The 17,497-nt window shown below is 36.0% G+C and overlaps 1 protein-coding gene across 2 annotated transcripts in view; it reads left to right on the plus strand.

The window, feature by feature from the left end:
* The first annotated feature begins 5,359 nt into the window (after positions 1 to 5,359).
* The window catches only part of LOC112515069, a 15,105-nt gene continuing 2,967 nt past the window's right edge, over positions 5,360 to 17,497 (plus strand). For both annotated transcript variants that reach the window (XM_025121708.1, XM_025121707.1), the window contains exons 1-15: positions 5,360 to 5,425; positions 6,255 to 6,317; positions 7,621 to 7,804; positions 8,724 to 8,852; positions 8,951 to 9,035; positions 9,544 to 9,646; positions 9,739 to 9,823; positions 13,302 to 13,379; positions 13,482 to 13,888; positions 14,786 to 14,867; positions 14,943 to 15,119; positions 15,212 to 15,265; positions 15,882 to 15,974; positions 16,294 to 16,359; positions 16,874 to 16,920. In XM_025121708.1, coding sequence (XP_024977476.1) covers positions 7,655 to 7,804; positions 8,724 to 8,852; positions 8,951 to 9,035; positions 9,544 to 9,646; positions 9,739 to 9,823; positions 13,302 to 13,379; positions 13,482 to 13,888; positions 14,786 to 14,867; positions 14,943 to 15,119; positions 15,212 to 15,265; positions 15,882 to 15,974; positions 16,294 to 16,359; positions 16,874 to 16,920 — 1,556 coding nt within the window. In that variant the 5' untranslated portion in view covers positions 5,360 to 5,425; positions 6,255 to 6,317; positions 7,621 to 7,654. The remainder of the gene's footprint in view (positions 5,426 to 6,254; positions 6,318 to 7,620; positions 7,805 to 8,723; positions 8,853 to 8,950; positions 9,036 to 9,543; positions 9,647 to 9,738; positions 9,824 to 13,301; positions 13,380 to 13,481; positions 13,889 to 14,785; positions 14,868 to 14,942; positions 15,120 to 15,211; positions 15,266 to 15,881; positions 15,975 to 16,293; positions 16,360 to 16,873; positions 16,921 to 17,497) is intronic.

A 17,497-nucleotide genomic window follows, 5' to 3' on the forward strand; every position in this document is an offset into this window, starting at 1 on the left:
TAGCTAATTCACTTGAGTGTTCTCCCTTAACTTTGCAATTTTACATATGAAACTCATGATTGTCATTGGTCAAGACCCTAAATATGATTATATGAAACACATGATGGACTAATGCAATAGCTAATTTCATAGGCAAACACCTTAAGTGACTAAAACTAGGAGGACAAAATTAGTGAAGTAGGAATGAGCCATTGATGTTGTAGAGTGTAAATAATTGAAGAAGAACCAACCAATTAAGTGTTTAGAGTTGGATTGAAAAGGTATGCGTGTTGATTTTGGTTTATACAAAAGATGTAGAATGTAGTAAATGGGGACAAGTAGACGAGTTGGTGTTATGATGCTCCTTATTTTGGTTTTGGACAAGTAGATGAGTTGGCGTTTAAATGCAAGGGCTATAACAACTTGATTAATGAAACCTTAACATATTATTTTAAAGCAAACACTCAACTATAAGATCACACGTATGAACATAAAACATTAATAGATCTCTTGGTCTACTAAGAAAAAGCTAGACAATTGTAAATTACCACACTTGGATGTTTTTAATTGGGCATCATTTGGACTTTTCGCCGTGAGCACCAAAAATCTCAGGACCGGCCCTGGTCGAGGACCCAACCTATTTTTTTAAATGATTGTTTTTTAAATAATATAGCCCTTTTTTGACCGTTATATGAACTTTTTTTTTGTTTGTATTTTTCTGTCTTCTAAACACTATATATAAGTGTCATGGTTGAGGGGTTTACATACCAACTCACAAATCGCAAAAAAACGTTCACGATTCTCGGTTTCTCGCTATATTTTGTGACTTCAACTCGTATTCATTTCTTGTTTTCACTTCATAATTTTCATTTCTTTCTCTCTTGTCTTACACAATGGTGGGTGAACAACATGATGCATCAAACGGGCAAGTTGCCCAAGTTCTCGCCAAACACGGACGAAAGTCCGAGATTTGGAATTCATACAATTTGGTGGTCCTCACGAGCGGGAAAAGAAAGGCACAATGCAAAATGTGCCAAGATCTCCTTATGGCAGAAGAAAATTCTACTTTAATTCTAGAGATGATGATTTGCCCCGATCCGGTGGGGAACCCGGTTCACCCGACCCGAACGAGGACGGGGATTCCCAGCTAAAACGGGTCCTTCGTCCGGGTCCAGGGATCTCCAATAGACTCAAACCGGGGCCGGGGGCGGGGGATGTTACTCAAACCGGGCCCAGGGATCCCCGATAGAATCAAACTAACAAATATTATTCATGGGGTTTGACAGGGGATTGACCGGATTTTGACCGGGGACGAGATGTTAATCCTCGTACCTGCCGAGGACCGGGGCCGGGCCTCAGGGGTGTTACTACAAACTGGGGTCGGAGATTACAAAACCTGCCCATCCCTGCCCCGTTTCCATGCCTATTTAAGGCGACACACCGAAAAAACATACCTGGGGCTGAGGTAGGGGGCGATTCAAGCCTACTGATACTTGACACTCAAGGTCAAATATGGTCGTATGAGGCCGAGTTGAACCGACAAATGACAACACAATGTGTCATTCAAGTCGGGTTGCTTTTCGGACATTTCGACAACCCTCACGTTACGAAGTTGATTCAAAAAACGCTATAACCACGATACAAGCCGGTAAATCGTCAAACCCTTAGACGTGATGCAATTAAAACGTGGAAAACGTGTCGAGGTGAAATGCAACAAATGTTTTCTCTTTTGCCTAACAACGTTTTTTTAACGTGTGATGTATGGAGGGCACCATACGGATTGTTGGTTTCTTATATATGCATAACAACACATTGGATTGAGCCTTCATCGTGACATTTATTCAAACATGTAATCGCGTTTGAACTGTTTGGTGCGCCACATTCGGGTGCACACCAATTTTCAATTACTAAAAAAAATGTCTTGCATTTTATAATTTATCAACTAAAATAATTAGCATATCATTTGATAACGCCAGTAATAACAATCTTCGTGTGAAAAAAAATTAAAGTATCATTTGATATCTGTTTTAAACAAATTATTTCATACACGTTGTGTACACATAATAAATTTAGCCATTCAAGACAGTTTAAATACTTATAAACCCGTAATAGATAGGTTCAGACTTATGTTGCAGCAAATTTTCACATAGGATAAAAAAATGAATGCGGAATATAGAAAATATTGCAAAAACGTTGGTTTCAAAGCTTGGGGACCGATGATCGATATGCCCGTTCATTGGAATTTAGAGATGGCCAATAACGGTCCCGGTGGTCCTTGATTTCCTTTTCATAACCGCTTCCGGTTTCGACCAAAAATCCATGGTCCGGTCTCTAACCATAATTGGGACTTAGAACCGGTCCCGGTTCTGGTCCCAAATCGGTCTCAAGTTTTTTTTCCCAAAAAATAATTTGAACATATAGAAAAATTTGTTTGATGATTTTTTTTTTTTGGACAATGTCTTATTTAAATACATCTTAAAATCTTTATTTACGTCATTCAAATACACTTTAAATCTTTTTCACAAAAAAATGTACATGTTTCTATAACTATGATTTTTGAAATTTAGTATCGAAACACTTGAAAATTTTCCATAAGAATTTGGAGAACTTAAAATAAACCTGAAGTTTTTGGTGAATAAAACTTGAAAATCCTGTAGAAATCTTGAAAAACTTGATGTATACTTTATAAAAACTTATTTATCTAAAAAAAAACCAGACTTGCGTATAACCGGTCTTTGGGTTGGGCCTTGAATTTTCATAAAAATCATAACCGGTTACGGACCATAGGGCAAGTCCCAGTCTCGACATAAGGGTGCGTTTGGTATGCAGACTATATGGGACATGACGAGAAAAAAAAATAGTCCCATGTTTGGCATGCCATGGACAAAAAAAACATGAGACAAGATGAGACTATTTTTAATTTAATGGGACAAATCTTGATATTTCTTGTTTCACCAAAAAAGGTGGAACAACATGGGACTAAAGTTAAAATGACAATATTTTGGTTGATTTATTGTCATTTTACAATCATTATATATATAAAATAACATTGAACAACATTTAGGGGTAATATGGTTATTTTAATAGTTTTGTCCTGTCCTGTTCTAGTCGTACTAAACATAGGACAGACAATTAGTCTTGTCACGTCCCGTCCTGTCCCGTACTATTCCGTCCTGTCCTGTCTCATTCGGTCTGCGTACCAAACACTACCTAAGGTGACTAAGGATTAAATTCGGAATGAAATACAAATGACAGGGTTGTGAATGTAATTTCAAAATTCTGGAGACAAATCCTTCAAAATTCGAAATAAACCTGGGACGATTTTTGCAATTTATAAAAGGAAACTCCAAACCATCGTCGGTGTGTATCGTCGCACCATCGCCGGACCATCTACTAGTATGTTGCTTCAGCCTCTCGCCTTTCTCGTCCTCTCTCCACCATAATCAGAAAAGGTAAAAACCCTCTTAATTTCTTCTTCCATGTCACATTAATTTCTTGTTGATATCTCATACCACTTGAACCCTTTCCTGTTGAGGACATATTTTATATGCGCTATGATTTTATGCAATATAGGTTTCTTGTTAATATCTCGGCCCTTTCCTTGTTGAGGACATCTTCTTCTATGTCTTCTTAATTTCTTGGTTCCTAAACTTAACTCGTAAGTTCGACATCCTTGGTATTCTTTTCATCAAAATTTTACTTAAAGTTCGTCTACTACCTAGTCGATGAAATGCTTAAGAGAATTTGTATGTTGTCTATTTTCTTGGCTTGCTCATATGGGGTTTGCTTCTGGTCTATTATTGTTGTTATAATGCAGAATAATGATGTATGTTGTTGGGGGTTATAAAGCTAAGGTTTTTGAGAGGAACCAGAAGGTTGTGGTGTGTATGCTTGCATATACATCACATCACATCAAGTGTTTTTTACAAATATACATCACATCACATCAAGTGTTTTTACAAATATATGTGATTTGAAGCCTATTTTTTTCTATGTTATATAATGGGGAGTGCTAATGGCACCCTTTTTGATGTCAGAATCAGGTCATTCAAGCATTGGGAATGTAAAAAGCATGTATTGATGTTGATGTGTGTGAGGAAGAAATTCATGGATAGGGGTGCATTAAGTAATGTATAGGGGTGCATTTAGCCCACCCCTATATAATATCATTTTACTTGAACCTTCGGTTCGACGCTTATGCGTCTCTCTCTAATGTGGATTCGGCCTTGTTGGCTGTCTACGTTCAAAATTGTTGAATTCTAGCTGCACATTTTAGATTGTAGGAGACAATGAAACATGACATTCTGGCAATTTACTTTTGTACAACCCTTGTATTAGTTTGGCAAGTCAAAGGACTCCACAAGGTTGTAAAATTGGCTCTGGGATTTCTAAACACATGAAATTGTAAATGATTGATTGCCTATGAACATTACTATCCACCAGGAATTGATCGAGTACGCACTGAAATTGCCAGGGGAGCTGCCTCTTTATTTGTATTCCTATATATACTCCAGGGAGAGCAATAATAAGAAGAGCCACATACAGGGATAGACCTAGGTGGTTTAAGTGGTGGCACGAGCCACCTCTTTGTTCCTTCGTTGTAGTGTAAAAATTATAGGGTCGTGAAAAGTGCCACCGTATCAATTTGTTGTGTGCCACCGTATATGTTTTTAAACTACAGTGAGAGCACAAGTTTTCCTTGGTAGAGTTAGTTTGCAAGACTTTTCTTCCACCCTAGACCCAAGTTTGAATCCCGTTAGTGTCATTTTCTTAGTTTTTAGCTTTTAATTTCAGATTTATTATGTTTTTGAAAACAATTTGCAATAAAAGACTTGAACATAGGACCTCACATATGAAAAACAATGAACTAACCAACAAACCGATGATCATTTTGTGAAAATATCCATATTTATTTTTTTATAATTAAATTATGCCACCACTTGAAAATTTTTCTACTGGCCACATAACATGACTCTCTTGAGAGAATGATCGTTCAAGCATTTGTACTCCATACCTCCATGTATAATGAAAATAAAATTATATATGTATGCACTTATTGTATTTTTTTGTATTTAATATTTGTAAAGTTATATATTTGCATGATGATTGTTTGATTCAAAAAACTTACCAAACAATTATATTTTATTCAATACAAATATACAGAGGATTAAAATGGTAATTTTCTTTCATTCCGACTATTATTTCAGAATATTTGTCAAACAGTCATTTTTCTTTTTACTGTTTGTTTGCCTTTTAATAGTTTCATTAAGAAAACTTTCCATTGTTATGAGTTAAATCTTCTTTGGCATACAAAACCCAGCCTCTTAACGGTTATGTAACCTCTGATCGATTTTTTATCAAGGATCTCCCGAAACCATTCAGAGCCCTATTTTTTTTCCAAAATTTCCCTTCTCTCACACCTGCTCTTCTTTGGTCTGCTCTTCAGGTACATCTCTCATTAATCGAATCATTCTCTTTCTCACAATCGATTTATTTCTTTATTCGATTCATAAACATCGTTGATTATTTCGTAATCTGGTTGAAACCATCGATTGTGTTTGCATCTGTTTTAAACCATCGATTTGTAATGTGGTGTTTACATTTGTTTTTATCTGTTTGCATCTGGTTTAAACCATCAATTCATAATCGATTGTGTGTGCATTGATTGTGTTTGCCCCTGTTGAAACAATCAATTGATAAAACCATGGCTCGATATTGCTACGAACCAATTCAAGCATATCTAGACGAAATATGTTGACAATGAAATGGAATTCGTGTAGATGTGCAACTTTGGCCTATAGACAGTGACTGCCTTCCCTTCAGCAACTTAGTAAACAGAAGTAATCGAACAATTCCTCTATCCATTTTTGGGTTTATATAACTTCTAAATAGTTGTAACATCCTGAGCCAAGCTCTGCAAGTGTCCCATTATTTTTCACACACCATGATAGTTAAAAATGTTAAAATATCAAGTTGAATCAATGTCTCGATAACTTACACTATTAGCAAATGCAAGCATGCAAGCAATCAATGGATTTTACACACAGGGTTTGTTTGGTTTATACATTCCCATAAGATCATGGAAACAACCTCTCTAACGTTTGGGGGTAGAGACAATGTCTCCCTACATCCTATTCCCCTAGACCTTATCTTTGTATGAGATTAACTGGGTTCCAAATTGTGATCACCTGGAATTTAGAAAAGCATTGGCTGTATCGTCACCACCTTATCCCTTTTAGGTTTTTTTAATAAATCTTGATGCTCTGTGGTGTTAGGGTTTTATGATTTCTGGCAAGGAGGGCTTAAAGCGGTTATACCGGATTGCAATTGAGTACCAGGTTAGTCAATTTTCCTGTTGGTTCCATGGTTTTTGGATTTTGGTAAATACAAACTGTAGGTAGTCTGGGCCGGTTAATCACTATGTTTTGTAAGCACACAACATAACCTTGGCATATGATTTGTCCTAGAGGTAGCACTGATAAATTATTTGCAATTCTATTATGCGCCTATATATGCTTCTGGTGGATGGTATACTGTTTATTGCGAATATCTCATGTGCTCTCTTATCATATTCTCTTTGTTGCTTTATATAAAACACTTACACATCAACCAACAACCAAACATCCTAAAGCAATTTCAATCCCAATACAGGACAACATGCAAACATTTTATCCCTTTAGTTGGGGAGTGGAATGAACCCTGCAAAACAAACCAAGGCTTTAGGCTTTGGTAAATGCCTTTGCAACTGTTATCAAAATAATTAAACTAAAACTAGTTGAATTAGTGAATCTAGTTGTTGATGACTTCAAAACAATGATCACAATTAATGAAGCTAAAATAGTTTGCTTGATGTACATATTATTTATCATTAAACACCTTTACATACATAAAAAGATCGATGTTCCTTACCTTACAAATCCTGGACTGTTTTTCTCTTATAATATTATGCTTGAATGATTATCTAAACCTTTTTATGATTCTAAGTTTGAGTTGTTCGGCTGTGGTTGCACATTGTGACTCATGCTGTCTTCATTGAACCTTAACATGTAGGCTTTATTGTACCCATCTGTTTCTGTGAGCCTTTCTCCTAGCATGTTGATCATATATATATATATATATATATATTCTGGTATTTTCTTTTTCGAGAACAAAGGAATGGTCATTCCAACTCAGAATCTAGACACATACAAATCATAGCCAGGGTATTTCTCCGGTTCTCTATATATCTGCTTTTCACTCCTCTTTTCCCACTTGCAAAGTAATTGTTTTATTCAAAGTAATTGTTTTTATTCAGATATTTACCAAACAACTATATTTCATTTAGAACTAAATCATCCAGAAGGTTAAAATGGTAATTTGTTGTCATTCAGACTGTCCATTCAGAACAACTACCAAACAACCATATTTCATTCTGCACTATATTAATCATTCTAACCACTTAACCATTCTGCATCAAACCATTTAGCAAATCGTAGAGTCTCTTAATCATTCTGACCACTTAGTAATTCTGCACCAAATCATTCAGCATTGGACAACTCCCAGCAAAAGGAACATAAACAAAACCCTAAAAGCTTCATCGTAATTCTCTTAGGGAATTTTCCGGCCTCGAGAAGCTATTGAATCGATTTTGTATTGTTTCAGCACATAAAAATTGAGATTCCTGTGCGAAAATCGGATGAAAACGAAGCGCCAAGGTGTGGAAAATACTACAGGCATTGAAGAACAACACTCGAAGAAACAGAAACTAGTTGAAAGATCTTCGATGTGCCCACCTGAACATGGAACTGATAATGCTCTACTTCCAAGTAGTCCGATTGATCATGAGGTGCATAAGTTTGACTTATTTCTTCTTACTGCAGCATTTTCTTCAGTTGCGTACTTGAATTTTTAGTTTGATCGAAATCTCCAGGTCCCTACACTCTCCAGCCTGCCATAGGTTGGTTTAGTGTATTTCTTTTTGGAATTTTAACATGTCATCTTTGGGATAAATGGGTCGGTCATGATTTTACTTCGTAATCAAGTGCTTTCGAGACTTGAGTAAACTATCATGTTCTAGTAAGGTCAGAGTTTGATTTAATGTGTATTTCAGAGAAATATCAGCTTTCTTAATTAAATTGGCAAATGGTACATGTTTGCATCGATCTAGGACCAAGTTTAACTTGACACATTCTTAAAAGAATTTTTTTAAGATGCAAGATTGCTGGTTGAACGGCAATGTTAAGGACGAGATATAGATACGAACTGTTGCACTTTTGAGAAAATAATTGAATATAATGATTACAGCACTTGATAAGTACCACAAACAAAAGAATTGGCGTTAAAACGTGAAGGAGTTCATATCACTTTTGGAATTTGAAATCCACTAATTATGAGTTATGATTATCGAGATACCAAAGTCTAAATGTAAAACCAAGCCAAACGTACCCAATATATATCACTCGAAAACAAATTCTTGGAGTAGGATGTATGCGGAGCTTAACTCTACCACAAGGGGGTAAAAAGGCTGTTTCCGGAAGGGACCCCCCTAGGGCTTGCGAAAAAGTTTTGTAGAGACAAGAATTCTCAAATAGTTTTTGAAGTTGAACTATGTTATTTCGATTAATTTATGTAGGTATGTATGTTTTATGTATGCATTTTGCTTTTTCAAATTATAGATATCGTTGTTGATTAGTGGGTTGATGCACTTTCTATGCTAACTTCCTCTATTCGAACTTACAATTGTGAACACAAATTTTTTGTTTTAGCTGGCCTTAGTAACGGCCACACGGTTCCAGGCGGTGCCACTTGTAGCTTCACCTACATACCCAAATGCGGTAGCATGGTCCAATGAGAACTTGGTTGCAGTCGCCTCTGGACACGTGGTTACTATCTTGGTAATGTTGTTATTAATGGCATTTTTATTACAAGCATCGTTCAAATCCTAACCTTTTCTAACGTTAGCATTTTCACATAATTGTTTATCATTTGCAAGAACCCTGCGGACTTGTTTGGACCTAAAGGTTTGATCATAATTCCCACCGGCAAACCTCTTCCAATTGGAGTTATAGAAAGAAAAGGTGCGTGTGAATTTGTAGGTTGCAGCTTTGTTCAATTTGTTTATTTATTACTTTAAGCTTAAATTTATACTCACTCACAATAATAGTTGCAACGATCGACTTGACATAGAGATCGAGGGGAACATGTCAAATATTTAAAGTTACTTGTAGCAATGATAATTGGTAAATGGGTCATTTTTACTTGGAAGTTGACCAAAAATGAAAATGTTCTTTCATGTGATGGAAGGAGTAGCAAATTCAATCTAGGTAGGTGTTCCTTCGCATATTGCCATAATTGTGTCGACTTCTAGTGTAGAAGGTACATTTATGGAATATGTAAATTTTCAATAAAATTAATATAATAAATGTCTACAACAAAGCTTATCTTGAATGTCTGAGGAATTCTTGTACTAGATTTGTCACAATTGCCAAGTTTGAATAATCATCTTATGTAGTTTTGATTGATGGGATTGGAACTCCATGCCCAATTTTCAGTTACTAATAATTGTATGATGTGGGATGTTCACAGATTTGCTCTCTGATTGTATGATGCCTATTTGTTTGTCCCGTGACTTTCGCCCTTGTGTACGTTCAATATCATGGTCTCCACTTGGATTGGCTTCTAATGCTGGGTATGAACTTCATTATGTAAAAATGATGCTTAACTTTACGAGTTTTTACCCCTATTAAAGCCCAACTTTGTGCTGATTTTATATCTCTGTAGGTGTTTACTTGCTGTTTGCACCACTGAAGGAGTGGTCAAGGTTTATCGCTCCCCATTTCATGAATTTTCTACAGAGTGGGTAGAGGTATGCACCGGTCTAACTTATTATCGTGTACATCAGAATATCTTAATAATTTAGATGGTAGCTTTTTACGCTATTCATGGGGCCATCCCATTTATTCTAACATTTAATAAATGGATTGAAGATTACAAATTGTTTCTCCATGCACTAATTTAGCAAGGTTAGATAAGATGAATATGCATTTGTGTAACATACTGCTAATTCTTCCAAGTTTTAGGGTAAAGTCTTTGTTACTTTATCAATAAAATCCTGACTGTCCTTGTTCGACTGAGACTCAAGGTCCAGGATGGCCCCCACTCTAGTAATATCATCTTGCTCAACTTCATTAGCCTTATCAAATGAGATTTCTGACATTTGTGGTAACCATGAGATCCAATATAAACCACTCATTTGATTTAATTAAATAGGATAGGGTAATTTAATAATTTGATTTTTATGGCAACTCATCAAAGCATTTTATTTATTTGACTTTTTCATGAATAGTCCCTAAAACCGATGAATCATCAAACCTTTGTCCCTAAAACTTTAACCTAGCAGTTTTCTTCTCCTTTCCTCATCATCGTCTTATCGCCCACATTGAACTCTGTAGTAGTGTCACCGACCCACCTTCGGTCTCATCTCCAAAAATCGAACTCCTTCGTCGTGAGCAAGCTCATATGCACCACTAGGACCAAGAAAATCAACGAGGAACCCGGAGAAGACGACGTACACAACTTGGAGTTAATGGAGACAACATATTCTAGGTTCCAATGCAGAATGAGAGGAGAGGGGATCTCTGGTGATTTGTTTGAAGCAGATAAAGTTGCTGATGAAAAGATCTCCGGTGAAGGGGGTCTTTAGGTAGCGTTTGACACATAGACATGATTGGACAGGACTGACAGGACAAAACTGGACAAGACTGGACAAGAGGGTACGATTGGACAGAACAAGTGTCTATCTGGTGTTTTGTACGACTAGGACCGGACATGACAGAACTAAACAAATTGCCCCCAAATTAATTTGATGACTTCATATATCATATTATAGTTATAATTAACACAAATAAAGTAAATAATTTAATTTATAAGCATTTTTATACAATTTTCATATACACAAATACGCACATATATAATAGTACCAAATTTGAATGAAAAAATTGATATAATTGATGGTAGTTTGAAAAAATCAGATTCGTATTATTCAGTTCGGAAGATCCTTATTAATTGACGAAGGCACAATGAAGATTGTAGTGGTGGTGGCGATGGCGATGAACAGTGGTGGTCAGTGGTAGCCATGATTGGTGATGGTCAGTTGTAGCGATGAATGGTGGTGGTAGGTGGGCGGCGGTGGTTGTGGAGGAGGTTGTTGTGGTAGAGGAGAAGGTGGAGGTGGTCAACGGTGGTAGTGGTGGCGGCGATGGACCATGGTGGTTGGTGGGCGACGGTGGTTGTGGAGGTGGATATGGACGGTGGTTGTGGAGGTGGTGGAGGAGGTTGTTTTAGTGGAAGAGGAGGTGGAGATGACCGGCGGTGGCTACCAGTGGCGGCGGCTACGACTAGTGGTGGTGACCACTAAAACAAATGCCATATTAAGGTTATTTATCAAACGAGGGTTAATTAGTAATATTTAGTTTCTCTCATTCTTGTCCCATCTTGTTCCACCTATTTTGGTGGAACAAGAAAAAGCCTTTTTTGTACCACACTGTCCACTTTGTCTCGGTTCTTGTTCGTGTCTATGTCATGCCAAACGTGAGACAGTGAGTTCTTGTCATGTCCCATGTTGCTCCAAACATGGGACAGTGAGTTTTGTCCTGTTGGCTCTGCCCATGTACCAAACGCAGCCTTAGGGTTGACATGGCTATGAAGGGAGACGGTGTGTGGAGGAACTTGGTGAAGAGTTTAACCCATATGGAGGAACTTGGTGAAGCCATTGTTCTTTGTCTACATGGTGTACCCATCCTCACTCTTATCCTCTTTTCTCTTCTATTCTCCTCCAACCCCTTCATTTATTTTCACCCCAACAAAACAATGATCTACGGCAACCTCCGCCACTGCTCTAACCCACGCACCACTACCCTCATCCAAAACCCCACCAACATTTCCATCACTAATATTAACCTTAAAAACACCTGTTCTGATGCTATTATCTTCGACAGCTAGTCCTTCAACGATGCCTCCTTACATTGGACGGCTGCCAATGTGTTTGGTTTGGTTTGTAGGGTTCACTTTCATCAATACCAGTATCTTCATTTTTGTATTTTGTTTCAAAAATTTTTGGTTCGGTTTGTTGGGGTTTCATGTATTCAACTTATCTTCTATGACTTTGAGTATTTGGACGACTTGTTTTAGATATGGGGATTATGTATTTCAATAAAATGGTTTTTGTTTTAGATCTGAAAACGATAACAGCTGTTCATAATGTGAATTAAAACAATTATTCACAATCTTGTATTAAAACAAGTGTTCACGATGTTTAATTAAAAAAGGTGTTCACAATGTGTATTAAAACAGGTTTTCACAATGTTTAATTAAAAACAGGTCTTCACACTGTGTATTAAAACAGTTGTTCACAATGTGTTTTTAAAACATGTGTTCACAATGAGGTGTTCACTGTGTTTGCATGGAATCTTCCGTCAACAGAGTGGAGAGGGAGAGATTTGCAAAATACCCACGATACTCTTGATTTAAATTATTTGTCAAAATTACCAAAAGAGTTTTATGATATTAACCCTCGATTAAATATGATTTGTGGTTTAGATGGGATCTCATGGTTCTCACAAAATGTGAGGATCTCCCATGAAGGCCCCTCATATATATATATATACATATATATATATATACATATATATATATATACATATATATATATACATATATATATATATACATATATATATATATACATATATATATATACATATATATATATAAATATATATANATACATATATATATATACATATATATATATATACATATATATATATATACATATATATATATACATATATATATATAAATATATATATATATATATTTATGAATAACTTTCTTATTGTCACTTCCATGACTTCATTTCATAAGGTTGTTTTCACATCTCATGATTTTCCATTTTTTCATCTAATAGAGGGGTCGGATCCAAGTTTGCTCCAAGTGGAGGAGACAAAAGAGACGATCATTATGAGAATCCCACATTTTTAGAGATCCAAAATCATAAAATATAGGAATCTTTTTTTGGGGGGAGGGGGTGGTTGGTCAACTGCGAGAAATTGAAAGAAATAGTCAACGGATAGATGCGTTTCTCCATGCATCACATAATACAGAACAAATTTGAAATGTTACATGGTCTGAACAAATAGAACTTCAAGTAATTTCTGGTACTTTTTCTTTTTAGTTCCATTTAGGTTGGGTCGTCTTCTGTTTTTCTTTATGATTTTCAGTAGTTTATGATGTTCATCTAGACCAAAGGCTTTATTGAGTTGAGCTTCCTATTCTCTTTGTAGGTTATGGATTTATCTGAAATATTGCTTACTTATTTTGCAAAAATCAGATATGGCGAGGCTGATGTTTCGTCTTCAGATGTAAGTTGAATATGTGGTAACTTGCTCTCTTATCATCATCATACCTATCTCAACTCCCTTATCTGTTTTGTTCTGTTTGTTGGTTTTTTGTTTTTGGTAAAGCAAGGACACAATGATGATTATCCAGTTGCAAATTTAGGAACCAGAAGCAAAAACAGAAAACAAAATATACAAGAAAACCACAATCTCTCTTTAATAGGGGCAGAACAGTATTCTTCTCGTAGTGCAATGCTATCATCGCTTGTTCTTGCCTGGTCCCCGATGGTTCATAGCAACTCATCAGGGAGCTGCTCTATACTTGCCATTGGCGCCAAAAACGGAAGAATCTCGTTTTGGAGAGTCCAAGAACCGGAATGCTACTCCATAACACAGCGAAGCAAGCCACATGTTGCATCACTCATTGGATTTATCCAAGCACACAATTCTTGGATCACCGCAATCAGTTGGTCGAAGTTTGTGTCTGATGGATCGCCTCAGCTTCTATTATCTACAGGATGTTCTGATGGGAGGTGAGTTAGGGTCTTTTTGATAGCAGCTTAAGGAGCTATATATGACTGTTTGGTAGTGGCTTAATGATATAGAAAGTGGCTTATTTCATTAAGCTTCTAGGCGGGAGCTTTATGCAGAAAGCCAAGGTTTTTACAAGCATGCCCCTCCCAATTAAAAACACGCTTTTTCTGTCTATACTAAAAAATCCTTCCCAACAAAAACACTCTCAATCTATACAAACAGATTAATCCACACACACAGCTTTATCCATACAAAACTTAACGGAAAACCAATCAAACAGCCCCTTAGTATGCTCGTAAAGCATCATTAGTCCGTGTTTGTTATTTTGTATGATACATTTGATGAAACATATTACTTCTAGGAAAATGAAAAATTGTTGAAGTTGGCATTTTTTCTAATGGGAGAGAACATGCATCAAATTTTGGGCCATTTTACAAAAGCAACTATGATGAGTTTGGTGGTAATTTTTTGTGATTCCATAGATTTGTCCATCTTTTTGTTGGGCCTTCGTCTATTGGTTTAGGCATTTAGATGAGTTGGTGACTCGAATGCTTCTAGAGTTTTTGTTTTGCATAATCATGCTTTCAATAATTTCATGCATTCTCTTTGACCAAAATAAATGCAACCTTTCACGTGACAGTTTGATGAGAGTGTTTGACCGAATCTGCTTATCATGAGCTATTCGTTAAGGATGCAACTTGGGTTGGTTCTGGAAAAACCAATCTAAACCTAAATTATGTAACTTGGTCAAATTTGATTTCTATGATGTTGTAGCACGGGTTGGGTTAGGATTTTTTTAAAAATGGGTTTGGACACCATATGGGTTGGGTCTTTCGTGTGATAAAAGCCCAAATTCCCCAAATTCATGACCTGATTTAGTCGTTTCGCATTTTCAGTGTAAAAGTATGGCAGGGATATACCAATGACCTGCTGAAGCCCACCGAAGATGGTCATGCTTTGTTTTCAGAGTTGAAGGAGGTCAGTGTTTTTGTACTTTATAAACTCGTTGATTTCAAAGGAACACCGTTTAACATTCTTTCTGAATATAAGTAGGTTATAGATGGTGGGTCAGGTCCCACCTCTGTACTTTCACTTCTTGTTCCAGATACTTCTCCACACAAGATAATGTTAGCTGTTGGCAAAGGTTCTGGATCTTTGGAAGTATCGACTTACGACATGTCCACTGGCGAATTTGATGCACTTAGTTCACATTATGCACATGACCAGATCGTAAGCTTTTTCAACTTATAATAGCAATTAATGAGCATAAATTTTCTTAAGTGATGGATCGTTTTTTTCCTCATTTGTTGATGGTGAATCAGGTTACAGGCTTGGCTTGGGCTTATGATGGACACTGCTTGTACAGTTGTAGCCAGGTACTGACTGAGTATCTCATATGAAAATTTTGGATCAATAAACTATACAGAAGTTCACAAAAACAACACAATCAACATAAGAAATCTTGTGTAAATATATATAAACATGTATAGTTACAAAGTACAATTGAATTCGCCAGTATGACGGCAAATTAGACAGATTTCCTGTTAGCTAATGAGATTCAAACTGTTTGCTTAATGAACTGAATTGTGGTCTTATAGATTTTAAAAACAATAATATTGGGGGAAATTAACAGAAATAGCCATTTTGCAGACCTGTTCAGAAAATTGTTATTATTTTAATTTTTGGCCCCTCCGGAAGTTGAGAAAGTGTTACTTGCTGAGGTGGTGATTTTGTTGAAAAAGGTAAGAGGAAGAGAAACGGCTTAGAGGTAAATTTTCTCTACCAAAATGGCTACTATTGTTAATTTCCCTAATATTGGTTATGGACGATGATTCACATATAAAGGAAAAGAGATGGCTAATGTAGAAAAGACTGATTCTCTTTTCATTTTGTTAAAAAATAAAGCGGTTCTTTACTTCTTTAAGCCTGCATTTTCAACGTTGTTCATAGCAAAACTTACGGGCCTCCTCTTTTTTCTCTCATTTTATACAGGATAATTCTTTGCGTAGCTGGATCATAAAAGGGGATTCCCTTCATGAAGTACCTTTACCTTCAAATATTCTTGGTGATAGGATCTCCATTGATGTATGGTTTGACCCTGTCTTCTTTGTTCGTAGTACTCTTGTCATCCCAAAATAAATGCAATTCTTGATGAAAGAGCTTGATTGTAAGCCAAATCATCTAAATCGTTTCCTAGTAAAGACAAAATGGAGGAATCATGTCGACCAAAGTCAATGTGGTTCTTATCTTATAGTGACAACGAAAGGGCAGCAAGTAATGTTGGAATGTACATTGCCAACAAAGGAAATCTTACATTTATTTTGAGACAACCAAGATGGAAATGCTGCATCTATTTTGGGTCGGAGGAGTATATGGACTTACACCATCAATCTTTTCTTGGCAGGTCCCTAACGTGTCCGATGGATGCTCAGGCATAGCAGTATCCCCTGCCAATCTTGTGGTTGTTGCGGTATGATTCATTCTTCTTGAACGTGCTTGCCAAAAAAATATAAAATTGTCGAGAAGTCATCTGTATATCTTACTTCATGTGAAATGCCTTGTATGTAGGAGTTGAAATTTAATAAATACCTATAACCATGGCCTTATTCCATAATTTAAATGTTTGACAAAAAATTTGATAATTACTTTTTGTAATAATGGTATGACATCTTAGTATAAATTTGTGTTTAAATAGTTATACTTTTCTGTTTTAGCTTTTAAATTTTGATAAATACTAAAAACATAATAAGTACTGTAAAATGGTTTAATGGAAAAAGAACATTCCCTTAGCCTCGTATCTCATGGTATGATTGCTTAGTTTGTAGGTATGATACCTTAGAAGAATTGCTTAACTTTATTATGTCTTTGTAGTCATCAATCTAATCATTTTGCTAATTTTGTAAAGAATTGAACATGGTTACTAAAAATTAAGTTCAAATACTCCTTGATCTACTGTTAATCTATAGTTTTCTCAAATTATGCAGGTTCGAAGCTTTGATACTAATCTATTAAATCCAATGTATCAGGCAAGGTAAGTCTACTATAATCATATATTCTTCAATATGCTCACGTTTGATGTTATGGAACAATGTAAGAGACCTACTAATGCTTTTATATCCTCATCTGTAGTCTATATATATATATATATATATATATATATATAGGGAGGTTCTCGGGAAAACCCCAAAAAAATGAAAAACGGAGAAACACCCCAGTAACCATTCATTTGTACGATATGCACATGTGCATACAAGTAATTGAAGTTGTTTCTTGGTTTCTATGCACATGTGCATACCTGACAAATTGCTTATAAATTACTTGTATGCACATGCGCATACTGTCCACATGAATGGTTACCGGGGTGTTTCTCAATTTTTCAATTTTTTGTGGTTTCCCCTGAACCTGACCCTATATATATATATATATATATATAGAGAGAGAGAGAGAGAGAGAGAGAGAGAGAGAGAGAGACAGAGCTGGGTTCATACGAGAATGATACGTATTTAAGAAAACAAGAGAATATATATGGGCCATACATTTCATTAAATAATACCTTAAATAATTAATTCTAACAAAAAATAAATAAGAACATAAAAGTAATTTAGTTA

Source organism: Cynara cardunculus, assembly GCF_001531365.2.
Source record: "Cynara cardunculus var. scolymus isolate 2C chromosome LG 7, CcrdV1, whole genome shotgun sequence".
NCBI lineage: Eukaryota > Viridiplantae > Streptophyta > Magnoliopsida > Asterales > Asteraceae > Cynara > Cynara cardunculus.